General features: G+C 40.7%; 2 protein-coding genes across 2 annotated transcripts in view; one reads left to right on the top strand and one right to left on the bottom strand.

The window, feature by feature from the left end:
- Positions 1-6,303, bottom strand: part of LOC106947506 (uncharacterized) — a 12,403-nt gene extending 6,100 nt beyond the window's left edge. The window contains exons 1-4 of the mRNA XM_015032537.1: positions 6,080-6,303; positions 2,148-4,573; positions 700-849; positions 280-360 (exon numbers count right to left, since the gene is read on the bottom strand). Coding sequence (XP_014888023.1) covers positions 280-360; positions 700-849; positions 2,148-4,554 — 2,638 coding nt within the window. The 5' untranslated portion in view covers positions 4,555-4,573; positions 6,080-6,303. The remainder of the gene's footprint in view (positions 1-279; positions 361-699; positions 850-2,147; positions 4,574-6,079) is intronic.
- Positions 6,304-6,467: 164 nt separating this feature from the next.
- Positions 6,468-19,042, top strand: part of vsnl1a (visinin-like 1a) — a 38,918-nt gene continuing 26,343 nt past the window's right edge. Inside the window, exons 1-2 of the mRNA XM_015032538.1 lie at positions 6,468-6,733; positions 15,956-16,127. Of these exons, the coding sequence (XP_014888024.1) occupies positions 15,966-16,127 (162 nt within the window). The 5' untranslated portion in view covers positions 6,468-6,733; positions 15,956-15,965. The remainder of the gene's footprint in view (positions 6,734-15,955; positions 16,128-19,042) is intronic.

Raw genomic sequence — 19,042 nt, 5'->3', positions numbered from 1 at the left:
TCATGACATTATGGAAAATAATGAACTTTATCACAATATTCTAATTTTATGACCAGCACCTGTATAAAACCTTAATCTATGTTGTTTCAACAGGGTTTGATGCACCTCATTTGCACCAGGCTATTTGTAATGAAGATGTGATATTTTTCTACACCTGCCAATTTCATTTTGACAACTTTTCTCTCTGATGTGAAAATCTCCCACACCTCCTGTGATAAGCCATCCTGGATTTGGCAAATATATAAATGGCATGAGTCACAGCTTAAAAATGAAACTCACTGTGGCTCAGCTGCTCCAAGTCAGGCAGACGCATGAAGGATGGAGACCAAACTTTAACTTTCTGCTCCGCCTCTTGGGACTCTGAAAACAACATGATCACAAGTCAGGACTGGTCAAAGCTTACATTCTGACACTTTTCAAAATTTACAGAGTTTTCAGTGATTTTGAGCCTTTTAGTATAGAGTAAAAGACCTCTATGAAACAATGATGGATATTTCTACAGCTGTCAGGGTCTACAAATATAATCTGTTAAAATCAGGCAATGGATGGATGGATGGATAGATGGATGGATGGATGGATGGATGGATGGAAGGATGGGTAAAAAGATATATTACAAGCAGTATCTGCAGGGGAAATTTTCAGTTTTCATAAATTTTGTACATATGAGTTAGAAAACTCACGTGTACGTTTAGATCTAACCTTTGCTCTTCTCTGTGGTGTCCATCGATGGTTCCTGCTCCAGGTTTCTGTTGAGAGGTACTTCCTGTTCGCCATCACTCCTGATAACCGGACAGGAGACGGCTGGATCAAGTCCACACATCAACAGGCCGTGGTCTTCAACAGCTTTATCTAAAAATGGACACGAGACAACTGACCTCTCTGGAGTCCAATAAATAATCACTGTATGGCTGAATCTAAATGTTATTCCATGGCTCAGATGGTTTACATATTATTTACCCTTTCTACACGAATCTTGATCCTTTGCACTCTCCTTCCTCGCCTGTTTCTGGCATATGATATATTACACACACCAGTCTCTGGTTTGTTTTACCACTGAGACCAAGAACAGCAGATATTATTGGAGCTCAGTGTTTTGGAGCAAATCTCTACCAGCTTTGCACACCTGAAGACTGAGGTTGTTTTCATACCTGACACTTTGCTGTTCACTCTCACTGCACTGAGTCAAACTGACCAAACACTTTGAAAAACCTGTCCCCTTCCTCACCTGTGGTGGCGCTGCACCAACAACCACCAAAGGAAACAACACAAAAACCTCAGAAAAAGACACTGAGGGCAACTTTCTTATTCATTAAGTGTAAAAAAAAAAACATAGAGTGCTGTCAGATTTTAGCAGTTGTACGTTTTTGCTTTTATCTTTGGTAAAATATCATGTGCCATTTATCCCGCTAGCACTGGACTAGGTTTTTAGGCAGACCAGAGTTCGTTTTTTTGGTTTGCAGTAAAGTTCAACTGCACATTCACACCTCCCCAAATGAACTGGACTTTTTAGGCAGCTAGAGTTTCATTAAAGCTGCCCAAACAGGGCCAGTGTGAATATACCCTAAGACTTTTGGCCATTTTTCTTAGCAAAATACCTCAAACTCATTCAGACTGGACGGAGAGAGTCCATGAACATCCAATTTAAAGTCTCGCCACTGATTCCAGTCCACTCTACATGCTGTGATCTATGAAACATTGAAATCTGGCTGTTCTGTTGGAAGAGCAACTTCTGCTCCAGGCTTATGACTTTTGCGACCTGAAACAGGCTTTGGCTTTTATGCAACTTTGCATTATTTAGTCACAATCATGAAGATTCCTTCATGTTCATAACAGGTGTTATTTCATGTTTACATAACATGTCACAAACATGCATATGTCAACCTTATGCATATGTCAGTCTCATGCACACCCCTTCAAATAAAGTGTTACCCAGGCTTTATTCCAGGATTGTCCAAGATTTAGCTCTACCCAACTTCCCATAATCTATGACCAGCTTCCCTGTTGCCTGTGTTGGTCTACTGTCTAAAATCCCAGTAAAATATCTTAAAAAGATCCAAGGGAATGCAAGGAATGGTGCAATGTACAAACATATTCAATAAAATAGTAAAAAGAAAACCACAAAATCACTGATCTTTCAACACAGTTACCTGTTGACGTGTGAGCGTAGCATTTCAGTTCAGGGCTACTAAGGACTTTGGTAGAGTGGTCCACTGAGGGCTCGGGTAAATCAGGCGAGGGCGGCCTTGTGAATTCATTTCTACTGATATCAAAGAACAAGTTGAGCTCCTGTAAAACCCTACCGAACTGTTCCTCCATTTCAAAGTCAAAGTTGGTGCTTAGATCACAAGAGGGCCCATCAGAGTCGGTAGGAACAGCAGAAGACGCTGACTGTGGGTTCAACTCATCATGTGAGCAGTGAGAGGAATCATTGGTTGATCGGCTGTTCGGCTCTTTATCTAGGAATGGGGTGAAGTTTGGGACTTCATTAGAACTGGAAACACTGGAGACAAATCCGTTCTCTGTGTTCTCTTTCTTATCTTCAAGTGTCTTCTCATTGATCTCGCTCTCTGCCACGTGCACGTGGTGTTCTTGTTCTTCCTGGGGGGTGTTCAGGAGCTCTGTGGCGCCATCATCGTCATCTGGAAAGAGTTTGATCTTTTCAAACGTGTCAAACCTGCCGAGCGCATCCTTGCCGGGAGTGAAGGCCGATGAAAAATATCTGACGCCATGGAGAGCATTTTGAGATGGGCACGGAACCACCGCATCAGTCGTAGGAGGAACGGTGCGGAGCGTGGACACATCGTGAGTGAAGCTACCTAGACTTTGTTCTGGATCTTCTCCGTTATAAAAACTCAACCTGTTCTCTGCCCATTCACTAACATCTTGAATGGGAGACTCTTCCCTAATGTCGTCTTCGAACTCACTTTGCTTCTGCATGCACTCCCCAGTCCCCTGCTCGTCTATGTTTATTTCTCCGCCAACTTTTACCTTCTGATTTTGTTCCTTGCCTTCAGTCGTCACATAGGTTACGCAAATATTGGCCCCAAAAGCTTCACCGAGCTCATTTTCTTGTTCGTTGTCAATACTTTTGAGATTGCTGCCATGTTTTTGTGTTTCTCCTTCTTTCTGGTTACTGTTGCAATCTCCTTGTTTATTTTGCCACTCCGATTCTAAATTCCTCAATTTGTAGGTTTCTGTTTCTTTTGGAGAATGACTTTGTATGAACCCAGCAATCTCTTCCACTTCGTCAGTTTTGCCCCGCGAGTATTCCAGCTCAGGCATCTCCATGTGGTTAGGGCTGACAGCAACTTTCAGCTGACTTCTCGCCGTATCGCAGATCTTTCCATTTCCATCATCTTCTGCAAATGCAGGACTAGATTTGCCCTCATTGTCGGTCTGGTCTTGCATCGAGTTGCTTGTTGTGCTAATCTTATTTCCATCTCTCTGAAGCTGCTCCGTCTGGTCTGGAACTGAATCCAGTGACGTTCTGGCTTCAGAACAAGGTGGAGAAGTTGCTTCAATGTTGCAGACCTCAACTAACGGAGATAATTCTCCACCTGCAGCGCCGTCTGAGTTACAGAGCAGTCGTTCAACCTCCTCATCAATTTCACTCCAGATTACAGGGTCAATTACACAGAATGCGCCGGCCTCATTATCTCCTTTGGCAGCCTCTTGACTGATTCTAACAGCTGCTGGAATCTCTGCCTCTACCACATAGTTGTGCTCCTGAAAACTCACATTTTCAGCTGATGTGGTTGTGCCTGACTCAAACTCACAGCAAGGAATCAATCCCTCAGAAGAATTGACAAACATTTTGCTCCCTTGACCTTTTGTTTCCACGTCGGAGACATTTTCAGGAATCTGATGGTCAGATTTCTGAGAATGATCCGCTTCAACATTTGAGCAGAGCAGGAGAGCATCTTGGGAGGAGGATGTGGGACTCCTCAGAGGTGCCTCCTCTCTCTTCAGATCACCCTCTGCAGCATCCGCCAGTTGGCTGAAAGCATGACAGAAATCTGTGTCAGCCACCTGATGTGAACAGAAGGTAACTGCCTGGATGAGACTGGGTTGAGTTTGAGCCCAAGTCCCAAGATTCCCATCATTCCCGTCATTCTGAAGACAGACGGCAGGATTTTCACCCTTGAGCAACTTCTCCAGCTGTTTACAGTCGGGAAGACTGGGTGTGCTGTTGCTGGCGGGACTTCGCTCGTCTGTTTCGGTAACAAAAGACTTCTCCTCTCTCTCAACACTCACGCACACCTCATTTGACTCTGAAGTCACATGAGTAGCAGGAGTAAGATCTGAAGGAAGGCCTATGGGGTTTTCATCATGATACTGCCCACTCTTTGCTATTATCAGGCCGTTGGTCTCCTGGAGGTTATTTGTCGATAAGGTGCTAATCGCATCCTGAGACGTCTGAAGCTGTGAAGAGTTGAACCTGCTGTTCCCGTGGAGGTCTTCTGTCGCAGCGCAGTCTGTCCTTGCTCGTTTTGGGGAGGGCGGGGAAGTGGGCTCTGTTTGAGGACTGATTTCCTCAATGGGGATTGTTTCCATTTTCTTCCTGTAAGAATACCTAAAACAAACAAACAGATAAGCAGCATTAACACTACCTTTCAGAGCAGCAACGCATGATTATTTTCTGTTAATGACAGTACAGGAAAACATTCTTTTTTTTAGGAAAAGAGTCTAAACTTAAATTTATTAAAGATCCTTCTTTTACTTTGAACTTGTATATCTAGCACATTTGTTAACTTATCAGATGTCAAAGTTATTCTAAGAATCTCTTTGTTTTATTGTGTGCATTTTATCAGTTAACCATCAATAACCACGCCACCTCACAGCCTTGCCTGAACCAGGGACGAGATAATCTTACAAGTTAGTCTATAACCAGCAGTAAAATAACTGATGGCCATCATTTAAAGACATAAATGATATTACCTTCCATCTCCTTTTTCCTCCCTCCCATTTTTTGGGTAGTTTTCCTTCTACAGAAGCCTTACAGTGACACAAATCAGTCATATTAATACGTTTTTTTTTTTTTTAAAATACAATGCTATGTTTAATTATCTGAATAAATTGAAAATAAATATATCAAATGAATAAATCAATATTTTTAAATACATGATAAAGCTCTCAATATATTGGATTATAAAGTAATGCAATATATATTGGGGAATCCAATAAAAATTTAAACCAGGCATAAAAAATATCCTAAGTAATTTTTAATTACTTATAATAATAAAAATGTATTTTTCTGTCATTTTTAACTTTTCCTTACACAAGTCAAAAAAGAAAAAAACATGATACTGAAAAAATACTTGTTGCTTCCTATGAAATGTATATCATTTCACAGGAAATGGTATACATTTTCCATGTATAGGAAATGTATACATATCATTTCAGACCGAAATGATAAAATCCTGTTAAAAAACTGAGGTGAACTGACGGGATCTCTGTCCCTGTTTACTCCAACCTTAATGATAAATGTATTGACCAATGGTGGTAGTAGAAAGTGTTGACAGCAACAATTGCACCACCAGTGATTTTGAATGGAATTATGGTAACTTGACTTCAGACATCTGCTTTCAAAGGTTATTTCTCATTTTTAAACTTATCTTTGATCACATAGTATACAGTCATGGTAAAAAAAAAAAAAAAAAAAAGACAACATCCTGTTAAGATTTTTGGGTTTGACATGTTTCATATGTATCATTTAGACATTTTTTATATATAGACACATTAATATCCTTTGTTAAAATCCTGGAATAGACAGAATACTGTTTTTCGCACTATGATAGGTATACTTTTCTATACGTTTTTGTTTTGATTTATTTTGCCCTTGGGATCAATAAAGTATATAGAAAAGCGCTGCATAAATCTAATCCATTCATGATTTTTAAGAGCAAAATGATAACATTTTTAAAATTCGCTATCAATTTTAGCAAAATTTATAAGAAAACTCTGGCTTCATGCTAACCTAAATAATTTTTAAAATAAATGGCTGTGATATTAGTTTACATTTAAAGTAGTAATGATTTTATACCCTTTACTCGGCAGTTAGACAGCTCAAATGACTCACCTACTAAATGAGCAGTTTAATCTTGTCGCTAACCCCCAGTTAGCTTCCTGGCTAACGTTTTTTCTGTGCTTTGCTGTCAGTGGCGGGAAACTGTTGCGGCTGCTAATGAAACAACTACTGAATAATAAGCGGCCTAATTAGGCGCTGCTCGTCCGCCATTACTTTGACCCCGATTCTAATACAAGCAGAGCTTGTCGGTTAAGAAGATATGCTTATGTGGAGTAGAGAAAGGGCGAGTTCATTGTTAGTTCTTGTCCAGTGTTGTTGACAGCCTGTTTCCCGCTGTGTGCGGAGCCTATCAGGCTGATAACACACACACACACGCATACACACACACACACACACACACGCTGAGCGTCTGTCTCCTCCTCTCTGTGCATCAGCAGCACTTCGTGTTCAGCAGCATCTTTCTGTGGATCTGCACCCCGTACTTTCTGACTCTCCTCCTCCAAACAGTGGAACAAATAGCAATATTGGAAAAAAGAAGCAGACATTAAAGCCGTGAGCCTCTTGTTTCGCGGTAGGAGCATTTCATACGACTGAGGTGCTTGTTTTGTTTCTTTCCCCCCACCCCCCTCGTCCTCGGAGGGTTTTTGAAACCACTCCAGACACCAGACCGCCGGACTTCTCTCGTTGACTTCACACTCTCACAAGGTAAGAAAATGAGCGCTTTGCGTTTCTCGCATTTTTCTCCTCAAATTATTCTCTTGAGTGCTTGATGTATGCTGACATGATGCAACGCGGTGCGTCATCCTTTCTAATTTCCTGAGTGATTCATTGATTTATTGAGGACATAATTGCAAATAAGCACGCATCCACGTTTTATCAATAAAACCGCCATATTATACCTGCGGGATTAAATCTGGACGATATTTTTCTTGCAGACATCAAATAAGCATGACACGTCTTGTTTGCTTTACTCTTGCAGCCCACGCGTGCGCGCGCACACACACACACACACACACACACACACACACACACACATGCGCACTGGAGTATTTTTGAATCAGCATCCAAAGTGAACAGGTAATAAGCATAGAGGTGCTTAAAGATGTGTGGATTCTCTCGGTTTATAATTGGTACTTGCGTGGGGTGGCTTGGCGTGACATGGCACTGGATGGGGTGTGATGTGTGCTTGTGGAGCTGGTTTGTCACTGATGTTGCAATAGTGTGTGTGTGAAAGAGCAACACAGAGAGACAGAGAGATGGAGAGGCATGGGAGTGGAGGGTAGGGGGTGTCTCCTTTACCCACCCTCAGTAGGAAGCTACATTTCCAGACAAAAAGGCCTTCAGGATATTATAGCCTATCAAATTTGCTTGGAGTAAAACCTCAGACTGGTTCGTTGACATCTGATGTTGGATCTCTCTCTCTCTCTCTCTCTCTCTCTCTCTCTCTCTCTCTCTATCTCTCTCTCTCTATGCCAGCACTCTGCCCTCCTCTCAAGGTCAGCTCCTGTTGGCAAATGATGGGAAATGGGGTGGTGTTATGTAATGGCCCATTGCCCCAGCTCAGGGGCCGCTCTGCTGGCTGTAAAGCCTCCCCTCTTTTACAGTGCAGATATGTCATCGTCAGTCTTGCACCTGTCACCTTATTCGTCCCATCTGCTTTCCCTCCAAAAAGGGTTCAAAAGGACTTGAACCCTCCAGTGACTCAGGTTTAGAGTCAGTGCAGAGTGTGATCGGCAACTGCAAAGTGCTGCAAAGTGAACCGGTGCGCCTCGTCACTCCAGCTTCCCCCCCACCATCCCCATCCCCTTCGGCCCGGCCCCATACTCAGGTCTCGTCCTGAAGCGGGCGCACTGGCATTTGCTGATGATGCACCAGCTGGTTCTGTGTTTGTTTCCTTCGTCTCTTTCCTGTGGCACTTGTGAGTAAGTGGCGCAGAACATCACAAACGCATAGATCGAGACAACAGACGCCCGGGCCGGGGTGTGTTCTCTGTTATTCAACAGGAGCGTCATGCCTCTGCATTTCTCTTGGATCACACCCATCCCCACCTTCACTGCCTCTCTCCCGCCTATCTCCCGATTACTTTTGCATCACTCTTTATTCCACTGCGCATACCCAGTAGTGAGAATGCATCAGAAAACGCTCGGTGGAATGTGAAGAGGGAGTTTAGTCATCGTCGCATTTGCATGCAGAGCGTAGGGAGTTCAGTCATATAACATTTACAGGCTGTTTTCATCCCAGTGCTGATTGATTGCATCACAAGGGTGGCGGTGGACGGTAACAAGCCAGATGGGCGACTGACAGGGGTCGTAGGAAGCTTGGAAGAATAGCAATCAGCCAAGGTGCCAAATGGGAATGACAAGCAGCTCTATATGGAAGATGAACGTCATCAGTTTGTCAGTTTGATGGATGTGGGCGAAGATGATGTTTTAAAGTTGCCCTAATTGTCCCGAAAGTGTTCCTGAAAAATAATTTAATTCCTTGAACCTTTTTTCACTTTTTGTCATATTACAGCCACTAACCTCAATGAATACAAAGTAACACATTATTATCACCACTGGTTCTTAATTGGATTTAGATCTGGACTTAGACTGGGCCATTCTGACACATGAATATACTTTAATCTAAATCATTGCATTCTTGCTCTTGCTCCATGTCTTTCTTTGGGTCATTTTCCTTGCATGTGTTTTGCAGCCTCTAACAGGTCTTCTTCCAGGATTGCTCTAAATTTGGCTCCATTCAGCTTCCTTTTAACTATGCATGTTTCATTGTAACCTGAAAAAATGGTGAAAAACTTGGTGTGAATGCCCTTGCACAGAACTGAAAAAATACATACGTAAGACTAATTCAAATCTAACTTCCCGAGACAAATCCCTGCCTAAACAGTGAAAAATAAGTACCTCAGCAGCATGTAAAATGTGATGCTGGGTCCATCGGCTGCACACTGATGCAGCACAGATGCGAAACTGTCTCTGCCGCTTGTTTGTTGAGCGAGTGAGAAGAGACGGCATGTTGAGTATCGCTCACATTACGATGCAGCGTGAGCGATTTGTGAGGACTTTGTGAACGTGATGCCACATGGCACCACATCAAGACATCACAAGTCTGAATCTTCGATTAAAAATGCAACAGTTCTGCAAGAGGTTCACCTTATCTCATGGACGTTCTTGTTAGCCCTTAAAAGAAGATGTAACTCTTCCTACTGACAGGTGATTTGGGGAAGAGCCTCCATGTACGAATACAAAGAAAGACACGCACAGTGTCATGATGGCAATCTACTACGTCATTTGTTCACATCTCTCTTAGGACGTGTGCACACGTCCCGCTGCTGCTGCTTTCTTCATCCTGGACCTATTTTGAAACAAAGTGGTGTCTTGCACCTTCGTGTCAGAGGGCATTGCATTTGCACATTCCCTGAAGGACTGACATTTGTTTATGAGATCATAGACTGACAAAACAAATGCAAAGGGTAGAGTTCAATGCACATTCATATTTGCGCAGTTCCAATGGTCTGATATGGGTGTAAACAAATCTATTGTCACCAAACCTAAATTTGAGTTCATCCATTGTATTCTGATTATCCAAGGTTAGGTCCAGGAGGAAAACCCACATTTCCCTCTGTCTAGTGACATCCACCAGCTCATTCTAGGAAATCCCAAAGTGTTCCCAAACCAGATGGGAATACATAGTCCCTGTTTCTGGGTTTTCATCAGTGTCTCTTCCTAGCGGGACATACCCTTAATCTCCAAAGGTACATTCCCAGAAGGCATCATTGTTGAATGCTTGAACTACCTTAACTGATTTCTTTCAATAGCCGTCATCGTGTTTGATGTATCGCATTAGAAAAGGTTGATGGAAATGACAAAATTCAGCATAACTTCCTCAGTGTTGCAAAAAGGTTTTTTTCTTGTTTGAGGTGGTTTTCGGCTTTTCTTAATGTGCTAGAGGGACATGGACTCACATTTGCCAAATAAGTTCTATTGTGGTGAGCATTTAAGTCACATGACTCATCAGCTGTTTCCAAGGTTGGTGTGCATTAGATTTGCATTTCTTTCCGTAGATATTCTACAGCATGTAACATCGTCAGTACTGGTTGGCATGACAGAACTATTACAATTTCCCGATAGCAACACATTCTTGAAAACCTCTCTATTTTTCTCAGATGTGAGGTCCATGGTAGTTTACAACCTCTATTTCCTGTTTGTTACAGCCATGTGTACCTTCAACAGCTGATGAAAGTAAGCTTTGCGTAGCCCGGTTGATTCGCTTCAAACCAGTAAATGGAAACATGGCTAATTTGCCTTTTCTTGCAACATTTTAAAAGTTCAGTTACAATATCCATGGCAATTGGATGGTAACAGCTAATACAGAGACTCCACCCTATCTCTAAGGTGGAATAAGGCCAACTTACGACAGAAGCTAATTTTTGACTGGTTGTACTCAGAATCTCATTTTTTCTGATCCGTATCTCATGACCACAGATGAGGCTCAGAAAGTACCGGACCAGTAAATTCCAAGTTAACAAACAAAATACTTTGTGCAACCCCCTTTTGCTAACAGCGTAGCATCCTGTAGCCAGAATCTCTCTAGATTAGTGGTTACCAATGTTGTGGTTGGATTCGCACTGGGGTAGTTGTGATGTCTTAAGACCCTGTTTGCTATTTAAAGAATCATGTTGTGCCATGTATTCTTCACAAGAACCTTCAGAAGAGAAACAGGGACACGTCATGACAGGTCCTCCACCATATTTAACCCTTGTGTTTACAAATGGGGTCCAACCGACCCCACACCCGTATCACTTGTATCATTTGCCTCGGTCCTTGCACGCACAAAGGTTAACAATAGGCATGAATAACTTTTCCACATATTCTACACGTATTTCACGTTAAACCTACCTGGAGTGTTGATGCGGAATAAAACATTTACTAGTGTCATCTGATACATGGTTCCGATTAAAAACCCAATGGGCTCTTTGCACCTAAGGCGTTGACGTCACATCTCCAGGAGCTAATGCGGCTCACTTTTTTCCGCTTTGACTGGTAGAAAAGACCAAGTCGTATTTCAGATGCAAAAAAACAATACTATTAACATTGTTGTCTTCCTAATATAATGGGCTTTTAAGTTTTTGTTAATTTCCAAGCGATCCTGAATTAAGAAGATGGCTTGTAAATATCTGTCGCTGCCGCACAGCAAAGTTTGCAGCCTTCACTTCACTCCGGATCAGCCTAAAACTACCGGGGATACGGATGGTAAATAAAGGAGCCTCCCTGAGTTATTTCCATGGAATCACTTCTATATTCAGCCTGAAAGAGTTTATGGGAACGACCAGCAGACCAGAGCCAGACAGCCGAGCAACTGATCCGCCTGTACATACTGCTGTAAACACCGTCCTGAGCTCTTCACAAGAAACATGCAAAGGTAATAAAACGAAATAACACGGAAACATGAAGCAACACGATCATAATTTTCTAAAAGCAGCAACTTTGAACCTGAACAGCTGAACCAGATCTCTGACACCAGAGCTGCGCTACTGTCAAGCTATGAGGCTTGTTGAGCTCCGTCAGGCTTCGTAAGTAAAAAGTCCGAACCGTCCGAACCTTCAATAGAAGGCAGTTGTGAAAGGAAATGGGTTTCTGTGGGTGGGAGGTAAAACACTATGGATTTCTAGCTGAATATTCCAAGACATGGGGCAGTGTGTGGAGTAGCGGTAGAGGTTATTGCTCTCTATGGTATGATTCCAGACCTTAAGACAATTTCTTCATGCAGTTCCTTTGTAAAAAAAAAAAAAAAAAAAAGAGAGAACCAGCAGCAGTTCCATTAAAAACAAGTATTACAAGTATTTCTTCATCCCATGAGGGTTCCATACCTTTTTGTTTTAATCTGGTAAACCTCGGTAGAAAGGTGTGCCTTTTATGCCATCATGCAGACGTTTAAAATACTATTAAAAATTGGTAAAAGTGGTCACTGAAAGAATGAGTTTGCCGCTTAAACAATCCCCAAGCTCCATTTTAGGTGATTTTCACAGAGAAACCGCAGCTAATGGATCACAGGGTCAGTTATGAATGAGAAAATTGTACAACTTCCTCTGGTTTTTTATTAGCAACTGAATGCACTTAGGATGCTCAGGGGGGTTGCATTAACACAAAGCTTCTTTGGTGCCACTAAAAAGTTTCCTTTTTAGAGGTCTTTTTCTGTCTTTGAATCTGGGCACTTTTGTGTGTTTTTCTTGCGTAATCTGTGCTTTAACTGCCAAACGGAGTATTGCATTCTCACGTAAAGGTCTTCTTCAAAAGGTCATGTCTTGCCGAAGGACATAGCAGCATGCAGAGGGGGCTCAGATACCTCCATGCGGACCAGATGATCCGAAGTTGAAAAAATAGCTCAACCGAGCCAGTTTGGTATTCCAAAGAAATCACATTAGTGAAGCTTGTTTCACTGGATACGATCAAAAAGATTCAAAAAAATCTTTACCCCTAATTAATTAACTGAAAAATTGCTAGGAGAGACAGTTTTTAGAAAACATCCACTGTCACCAAACTCACGTTTCAGACATATTCATCTTTTTCTTTTTTGTTGCTTTTTTTTAGAAATAGAAAAAGCCTTTGCTGTCCCCGAGTGGGGAAATTCTGGTGCAACAGCAGCAAAGTTAGAGGCAATCGAAAGAGTGATGATTCACTCAAAGATAAAAATATAAAATTATAATCCATTTGTGAACTCGGATCACTTTTAGCTTCACTGACTTGATTCGGTCCAATAGCAGGAGGTGGACTACAGTGCAGGGCATTTTGGGTAAATACAACCAAAAACAGACGTGAGAATCTAGCGCTAGCAGGAGAAATGGCTCGTGGATTTTATCTAAGACAAATGAGAAAATTAAAAGGGTTTGGTTCGTTTGACACAATGCAGTGTGAAAGAGAACCGCACCAGCTGAAAATGGGACAAATGTCGCAACTTTGGTCCCCAATTGAACTGAGTGTACCAGACTATCAGATGTGAAAAAATCTAGCTTCTCTCCTCAACTCAACATTGATAATGGTGACCTTTAATACGTTAAAGGTATCTTCTGACTTCATTAGCATATAGTTTCCCCAACTGTATTATTACATCATATATACTACGCCTAGGTGTTTTTATCGATTCGGCGATATTTGATATTTTTTCCTCGTAAAGTATTGATTTTTCATCTGTGAGTACTCAATAACTTAAATCCTACTCAAATCCCTCATGTTTCAACTTGCATATGTACATTAAAAATGACATGTAATGAAACAACCAGTTACAATTAATTAAAGAAATGAAATAGATAAATTCCATTATCTAATATAAGTGAAAAAGACAAAAAAGGTTCATTTTCTGCATAATCAAATGCACAAAGCCACACAATTAACATTTAAACAAAGCAAATGTATAACAAAAACAATATTTATTACGCCAGTATTATATCATCAGGTTGATTAATTTAATCCAAGTCTATGGAACAGTCACAAAGTCTCACCAAAATCACTCTGTCCCTCTAAAATCTTTCAGAAAATCTTAAAAATGTATTGAATCTTACACTTTGCTGAGTATCATGATATATACCGTATTGTGAGCAGAATATTGGGTATCGTGAGATTAGTGTATTGCTACAGCACTAATATATATATCATTTTCAACTCTAAACACAGTACCCAACTGGTACTCTTGTCTATAATACGAGTGGATTGTTCTCCCTTTAAGCCCCAGATTTATTTGAATTTTATGGCCATACAGAACACAAACCTGTAAAGGCTCTTGAGATAACTTTCACCGAAAAGCTACTGACTTTATTTCTCCAGCGGAGTTAAATTTCACACCTCTATTTGCTGTGCTTGTGAACAGGGGGATGTTTGGAATGGTGCCTGGACGTTGTCATCCAGGCACCATGAGAAACTGACAGGCAGGATGTAAAAGTCAGCCGAACAGCATTTCCAAAGCGATGTCGTAGGAGAAGCGGAGTCAACGCTTGATCAATAAAGGATCCCGGACACCTTGAAAGCGCCTGAGCGAAATTATTAATATCTCACAGTAACAGGTCTGCTGTTTGGCAGCCAACTTCTGAGTGGGCTGTTGTAGCGTCTCTGAAAGGTAGAGTCTTATTTAGGAAAAAAAACGCAATTCTCCACAATGTATGAAAAGATTTGTTATTCAATGTACAGCACAATATAATGCCGCTATTGATTTAACCATTGTCTCACTCAGATGTGAAGGTGGCTCGTAATGATAAGTGTTAAGATGAGCTTGCTAATTTATTTTATTTCTAATGATTAACATTTTTGAAGGGCAGTTTACAGACACTTCATATGTGGTTCATTTATGGTTTTGGTCATTTCCAATTTACTTAGTGTTTTTCTGGTTATTTAAAATATCTTCCACTTCCAGTGTGAAGTATTCTTCTCAAAGTTAAAGTGTATTGATTTTTGAGAGAGCAAACTTGCATCATTAAGCCATTATTGTTATACTCCTAGAAAATGGTCTCAAATAACAATATTATCATTAATCGCAATTGTTTATGGGACAATTTATCGTCCAACAAAATGTATTATCATAGCAGGCCGATCTTTGCGGTTCATTGCTGCAGCATGTCTTTATCAGCATGCAGACAGATAACTGGCACCATCCATCAAGTGTTGGTCTTATCACCCAGAAGGAGGTCTGAAGGAGTGTCTCAGCAGAGACGGAGAGCAGGGATGTTCCAAAACTCTAACCGTATTTTGCAAATTTATGATAATTAGGGGTTGGGTAATGAACTAATGAAGGCCATAAAGTGGCAGCATGAGCACCAGGCAGATTGGAGCTGAGGCAGCTGCGTGCAGCCGGGAGCAGAAGGAGGAATTAAGGAAGATAAACTGAAACATACTAAAGTTTTTCTGCAACTTCACAGTGGGGACACGCTACTTCAAAAGGTTGCTATTAAATCCATTTGAATGGGTTCCATTACGGAGGGAGAAATGTTTGACAAATAATTAACTTTAAACAAAACTGGGAAACGAGAACATGTTGTATTCCAAAAGTATTCACACCCCTGAAGTTTTGTTTTGGTCACTTTGCAACCATAAAGTCTTAATTATGAAGTTGAAGGAAAATACTTTTGGACCTTTTTTTTTATACATACAGAAACCAGAAACATTTGGAGCTAAAGGATGAAGGATGGAGCCAAATACAAGGAGTCAATGGCAGAGCTAGTATGAAATATGGCTGCAGCTCAGCGATTATTTTAGTCAGATAAAACAAATTTGGCACATTCGATGGACTTTTCAGTTAATCGCATAAGCTTATTTCATGCAATATGCCACTATCATTATATTACTAGAAAATAGTCTCAAAACAGCAAAATTATTGTTTATTGCAATAATTACTGGGACGATTTATCGTCCAGCAAAACTTGTTAAAGTTACAGGCTTCCATATGGCAAGACTTGAAAGGAGACTTTTTGTTCAGTCTGAATATTAAATGTAAATCCTATTTTAAGTTGTACTGCATTGTGTTGCTCTAGCATATATAATCTAAACAAAAGGATTTGACAAAATGTGCTCAGGTGGCTTGGCAAAGTACTGTGAACATAACCCAGAAACTCTGCTTCGAACCAGTTCAAATAAAGTACAAAAACAAACAAATGAGGACCAGCATCTGCTCAAAGGCAGAAGCAGAAACTGAACGCTGTGATGCAGTAAGGCCTAATTTACACCGTGTGACATTCAGCCATTCTGCCTCGTAATGCACTTCATTTGTTTAAAGCGTATTTTTAGCGCTCTCGAGAAATCTCTGCTTGCAGCTTTGATGAATCGCTCTCCCAAAAACCTCGTACAGTAGCGCGGACTGTTAGCTCTTGGTCTTGCACAACATTTGGATAATGCTGTGTGTTTTTCCTGGGGCCTTCCCTTCTGTTTTTTTTTTTTTGCTTTCCAGGGAAAAAAAAATGGGGAAACAGAACAGCAAGCTGACCCCTGAAGTGATGGAGGACCTGGTGAAGAACACGGAGTTCAACGAGCACGAGCTGAAGCAGTGGTACAAGGGATTTCTGAAGGACTGCCCCACCGGCCGGCTAAACCTGGATGAGTTCCAGCAGCTCTACGTCAAGGTGTGGCTCCGCTCGATCCGTCACGCCTCGCTTTGCCTGCGTCCGCTATGGCTCGCCGCAGAAGTGCCAAATTTGTGTTGCGTTTTAAACTCAGAGGGAGGAAAGCAAAAACAATTTATTGAAGAAGAGATTTGACTGGAATCTTGGTCTAGACAAGCAGTTCTTCAAAGAATCTCAAACTGGTTTGAGTGTCAGAGATAAGAGAGTTGTGGCGAGGATAAGAAGCAGTAGATGAATTGCGTGTTGAATCGAAAGGCTTGTAGTTGCAGGATGGCGTTTATAGCATAGAAGACTGCTAGCAGCTGGAGTGGGACGGCTGAGATGGCTTGTATGAAGATAAGGAGTGAAAAGGATGAAAGAGACTGAGTGGTGGAGCTGGGAACTCTGACCACAACTTGTCTAAACTTGCTGTGTTTCCAATACAGATGTGAGCAAAACTTTGTGAATATTCTGCTAATATTATAAAAACATAGTTTTGAAATCGTGGTATTTCCACTAAGTAAGAAACGGAATTAAAATCACACGTGGATAAGTTTGTTCATGCTGTCAGTCATTGAAAAACATGTTGCGCCATCATCCTCCTACCACTTCCTGTCATCTTCTTCGTCTTTTCTGCCAGTAGTAACCTCCAGTTGTAGATCACATGACTAGTGCGATACGAAGAAGGTGTTGCTTTTGCAGTTTTTGTGAAAACTACAAACTTCGATATGGTTGAAAAGCCATCTCATGCATGCGCAAAACTTTTTTATTGAAAAACCTTTTAATTGCTGTGTTTCGAATTCTGAAATTGTGGAATTTTGTGGTTGATAGAAACGCAGCCACTGACTCCCATATAATTGTGCAAATTTGAATTACAAAAATAATTTTGCTTAATGGAAACATGCTAGTTTCGAAAAAACAAATTTTTCGAGTAAAGTTTTTGAGCTAGGATGACATAGTTTTTCAGTCGTATCAGTTTTAATGTATTTTGCAAAACTGGAACAGAAATGCTTTTTTCATATCTTTCGAGTTAAGTGATCAACAACCAGATGATGCTGCTGGTGGAAACAATGAAGGAGACAATGAAAGGAAGTAGTTGGAGGATGATGGCGCGGCATGTTTTTGACATATCGCGTGAACAAATTTATTTATGTGTGATTTTAATTGCGTTTCGTATTTAATGGAAACACAGCGATTGCGAAGTTGGGTTTGTTCGACATTAGCCGAATATTGACAATGGAATATGTATCGGAAACACAGCCTGTGTTGAAGAATGGCTTTGATAGATTAAATGTAAACATTGGTTTGCAAATATGGCGAATATTATTGTTTATTGCAATAATTACTGGGACAATTTATAAGAATTGGTATTGTGACAGGCCTTGTGACCTGCAGGAAGTCTGTAATCGGTGCTCTTCTACTTGTACGGAATAAATTATGAAATGGCCGTTGATCGTATACAGTGATTTAGATGACTACTGAAGTTAATTTGTTTTAATAGATTACTAGGAGTTGCAGGAGTTATTTTCTAGAACTACTTGCTCTCACATTAAAGCTTTAAACACTTTCATAACTTGTTTTTGCACAGCTGGTTTTTGGAAGTGTTAGTTAGGGTCACATGAATCACCACAGCAACTAGTGTTATCACTCTTCATGCATGCCTGCTGTTAACCTGCCCCCCCTCTCTCTCTCTCCGTGCTTCCACTCGCCCCCTCCTGTATCTGGGCAGAAATCCAACAGAGTCTGAAATCAGAGGCACTGGAACGATCATGCTCCCATGCTAATATGCATCGCACCGTATCTTATTACCTCTTATGAAGCAGTGGGAAATTATTCTGTGGTTTATTCATTTACACACACAGAAGGAGGAGAATCCTGTTCACTAAGATGACATAGGAATTAGACTAATATTAGGATAAGCAGCCATGCGTGCAGCTATAGATTTACGCTGTAGGTGTTTACACATCTGGGACTAAGACTGCTGCCAAATATAAATAATGTGGTCATCATTCTTTCCTCCTGGCTAAAAGGATTATCACACCTGGGATCTTGTGTACCTGAATTTACTCTTTCACAGTCTAAAAGTACATTTGCATGCCAGGCATGTCTTTGAAAACCTGTATGCTATTGAAGGTAGCCTAGAGTTGACTTTGATCCACCTTTTGATTCTAAAAAACAAAACACTTAGAAAAGTGTAATAGGTTCGACAAAAGAGATCGATATTTTTATTTTTGTGATACAAGAATCAATACGCCTGCACTAGAAATTGATTTGATTGATAATATAAGGCTCTTAGATTTCCCGGTCCTGGATTTGGAACCTCGTGGCTTCCTAAAGGGTTGCTAAACCCATGAATGACAAGACAATTTAAACGTGTAGTCTGAAAAGAACTCTAAAACTGCAACTTTTATAAAATGTAAGTTTTTTACATATTTTTCTAAAACCGTCACCATGTTGTGACAGAATGTTATGAGACAGATGATGTCTGAAAAGATTGAGCTCCTTCACCTCCTCACTGAGCTAATATTGCCATCTGAAGAAATGCATCGCTCCTGACCAAAATCATCCAATCAGAAGCAGGAGGAGGGTCTTAGCGCTGTCAATCATGCTTATGTACTCACTAATGGCGGAGAAGCAACTCAGGAAAACCGTTCAAGGACAATTTTGTTTACAGGGACTTCAAAATTCATTTTATTTGTTGTTTATTTTTTGTGGATATTTAACACGTCTTCCAGTTGCAGTGTAAAATGTTTATTAGAATTTAAAGTTTATTGTTCTTTGAGTACGTGTTCCTGCTTTATTATGCCAATATCATTATAGCACTTGAAAATGGTAACAAAATCACAATATTATCATTTCTAGCAATAACTTCTGGGACAGTTTATTTTCCAGCAAAAATTTGTTATTGTGGCAGCCCTAGACATGAGATATATATA

Source organism: Poecilia latipinna, unplaced genomic scaffold (assembly GCF_001443285.1).
Source record: "Poecilia latipinna isolate Pla-1442-1.1 unplaced genomic scaffold, P_latipinna-1.0 Scaffold244, whole genome shotgun sequence".
NCBI lineage: Eukaryota > Metazoa > Chordata > Actinopteri > Cyprinodontiformes > Poeciliidae > Poecilia > Poecilia latipinna.
Note: the sequence above shows the minus strand (reverse complement) of the source record. Positions and strands in the feature narration are given on the sequence as shown.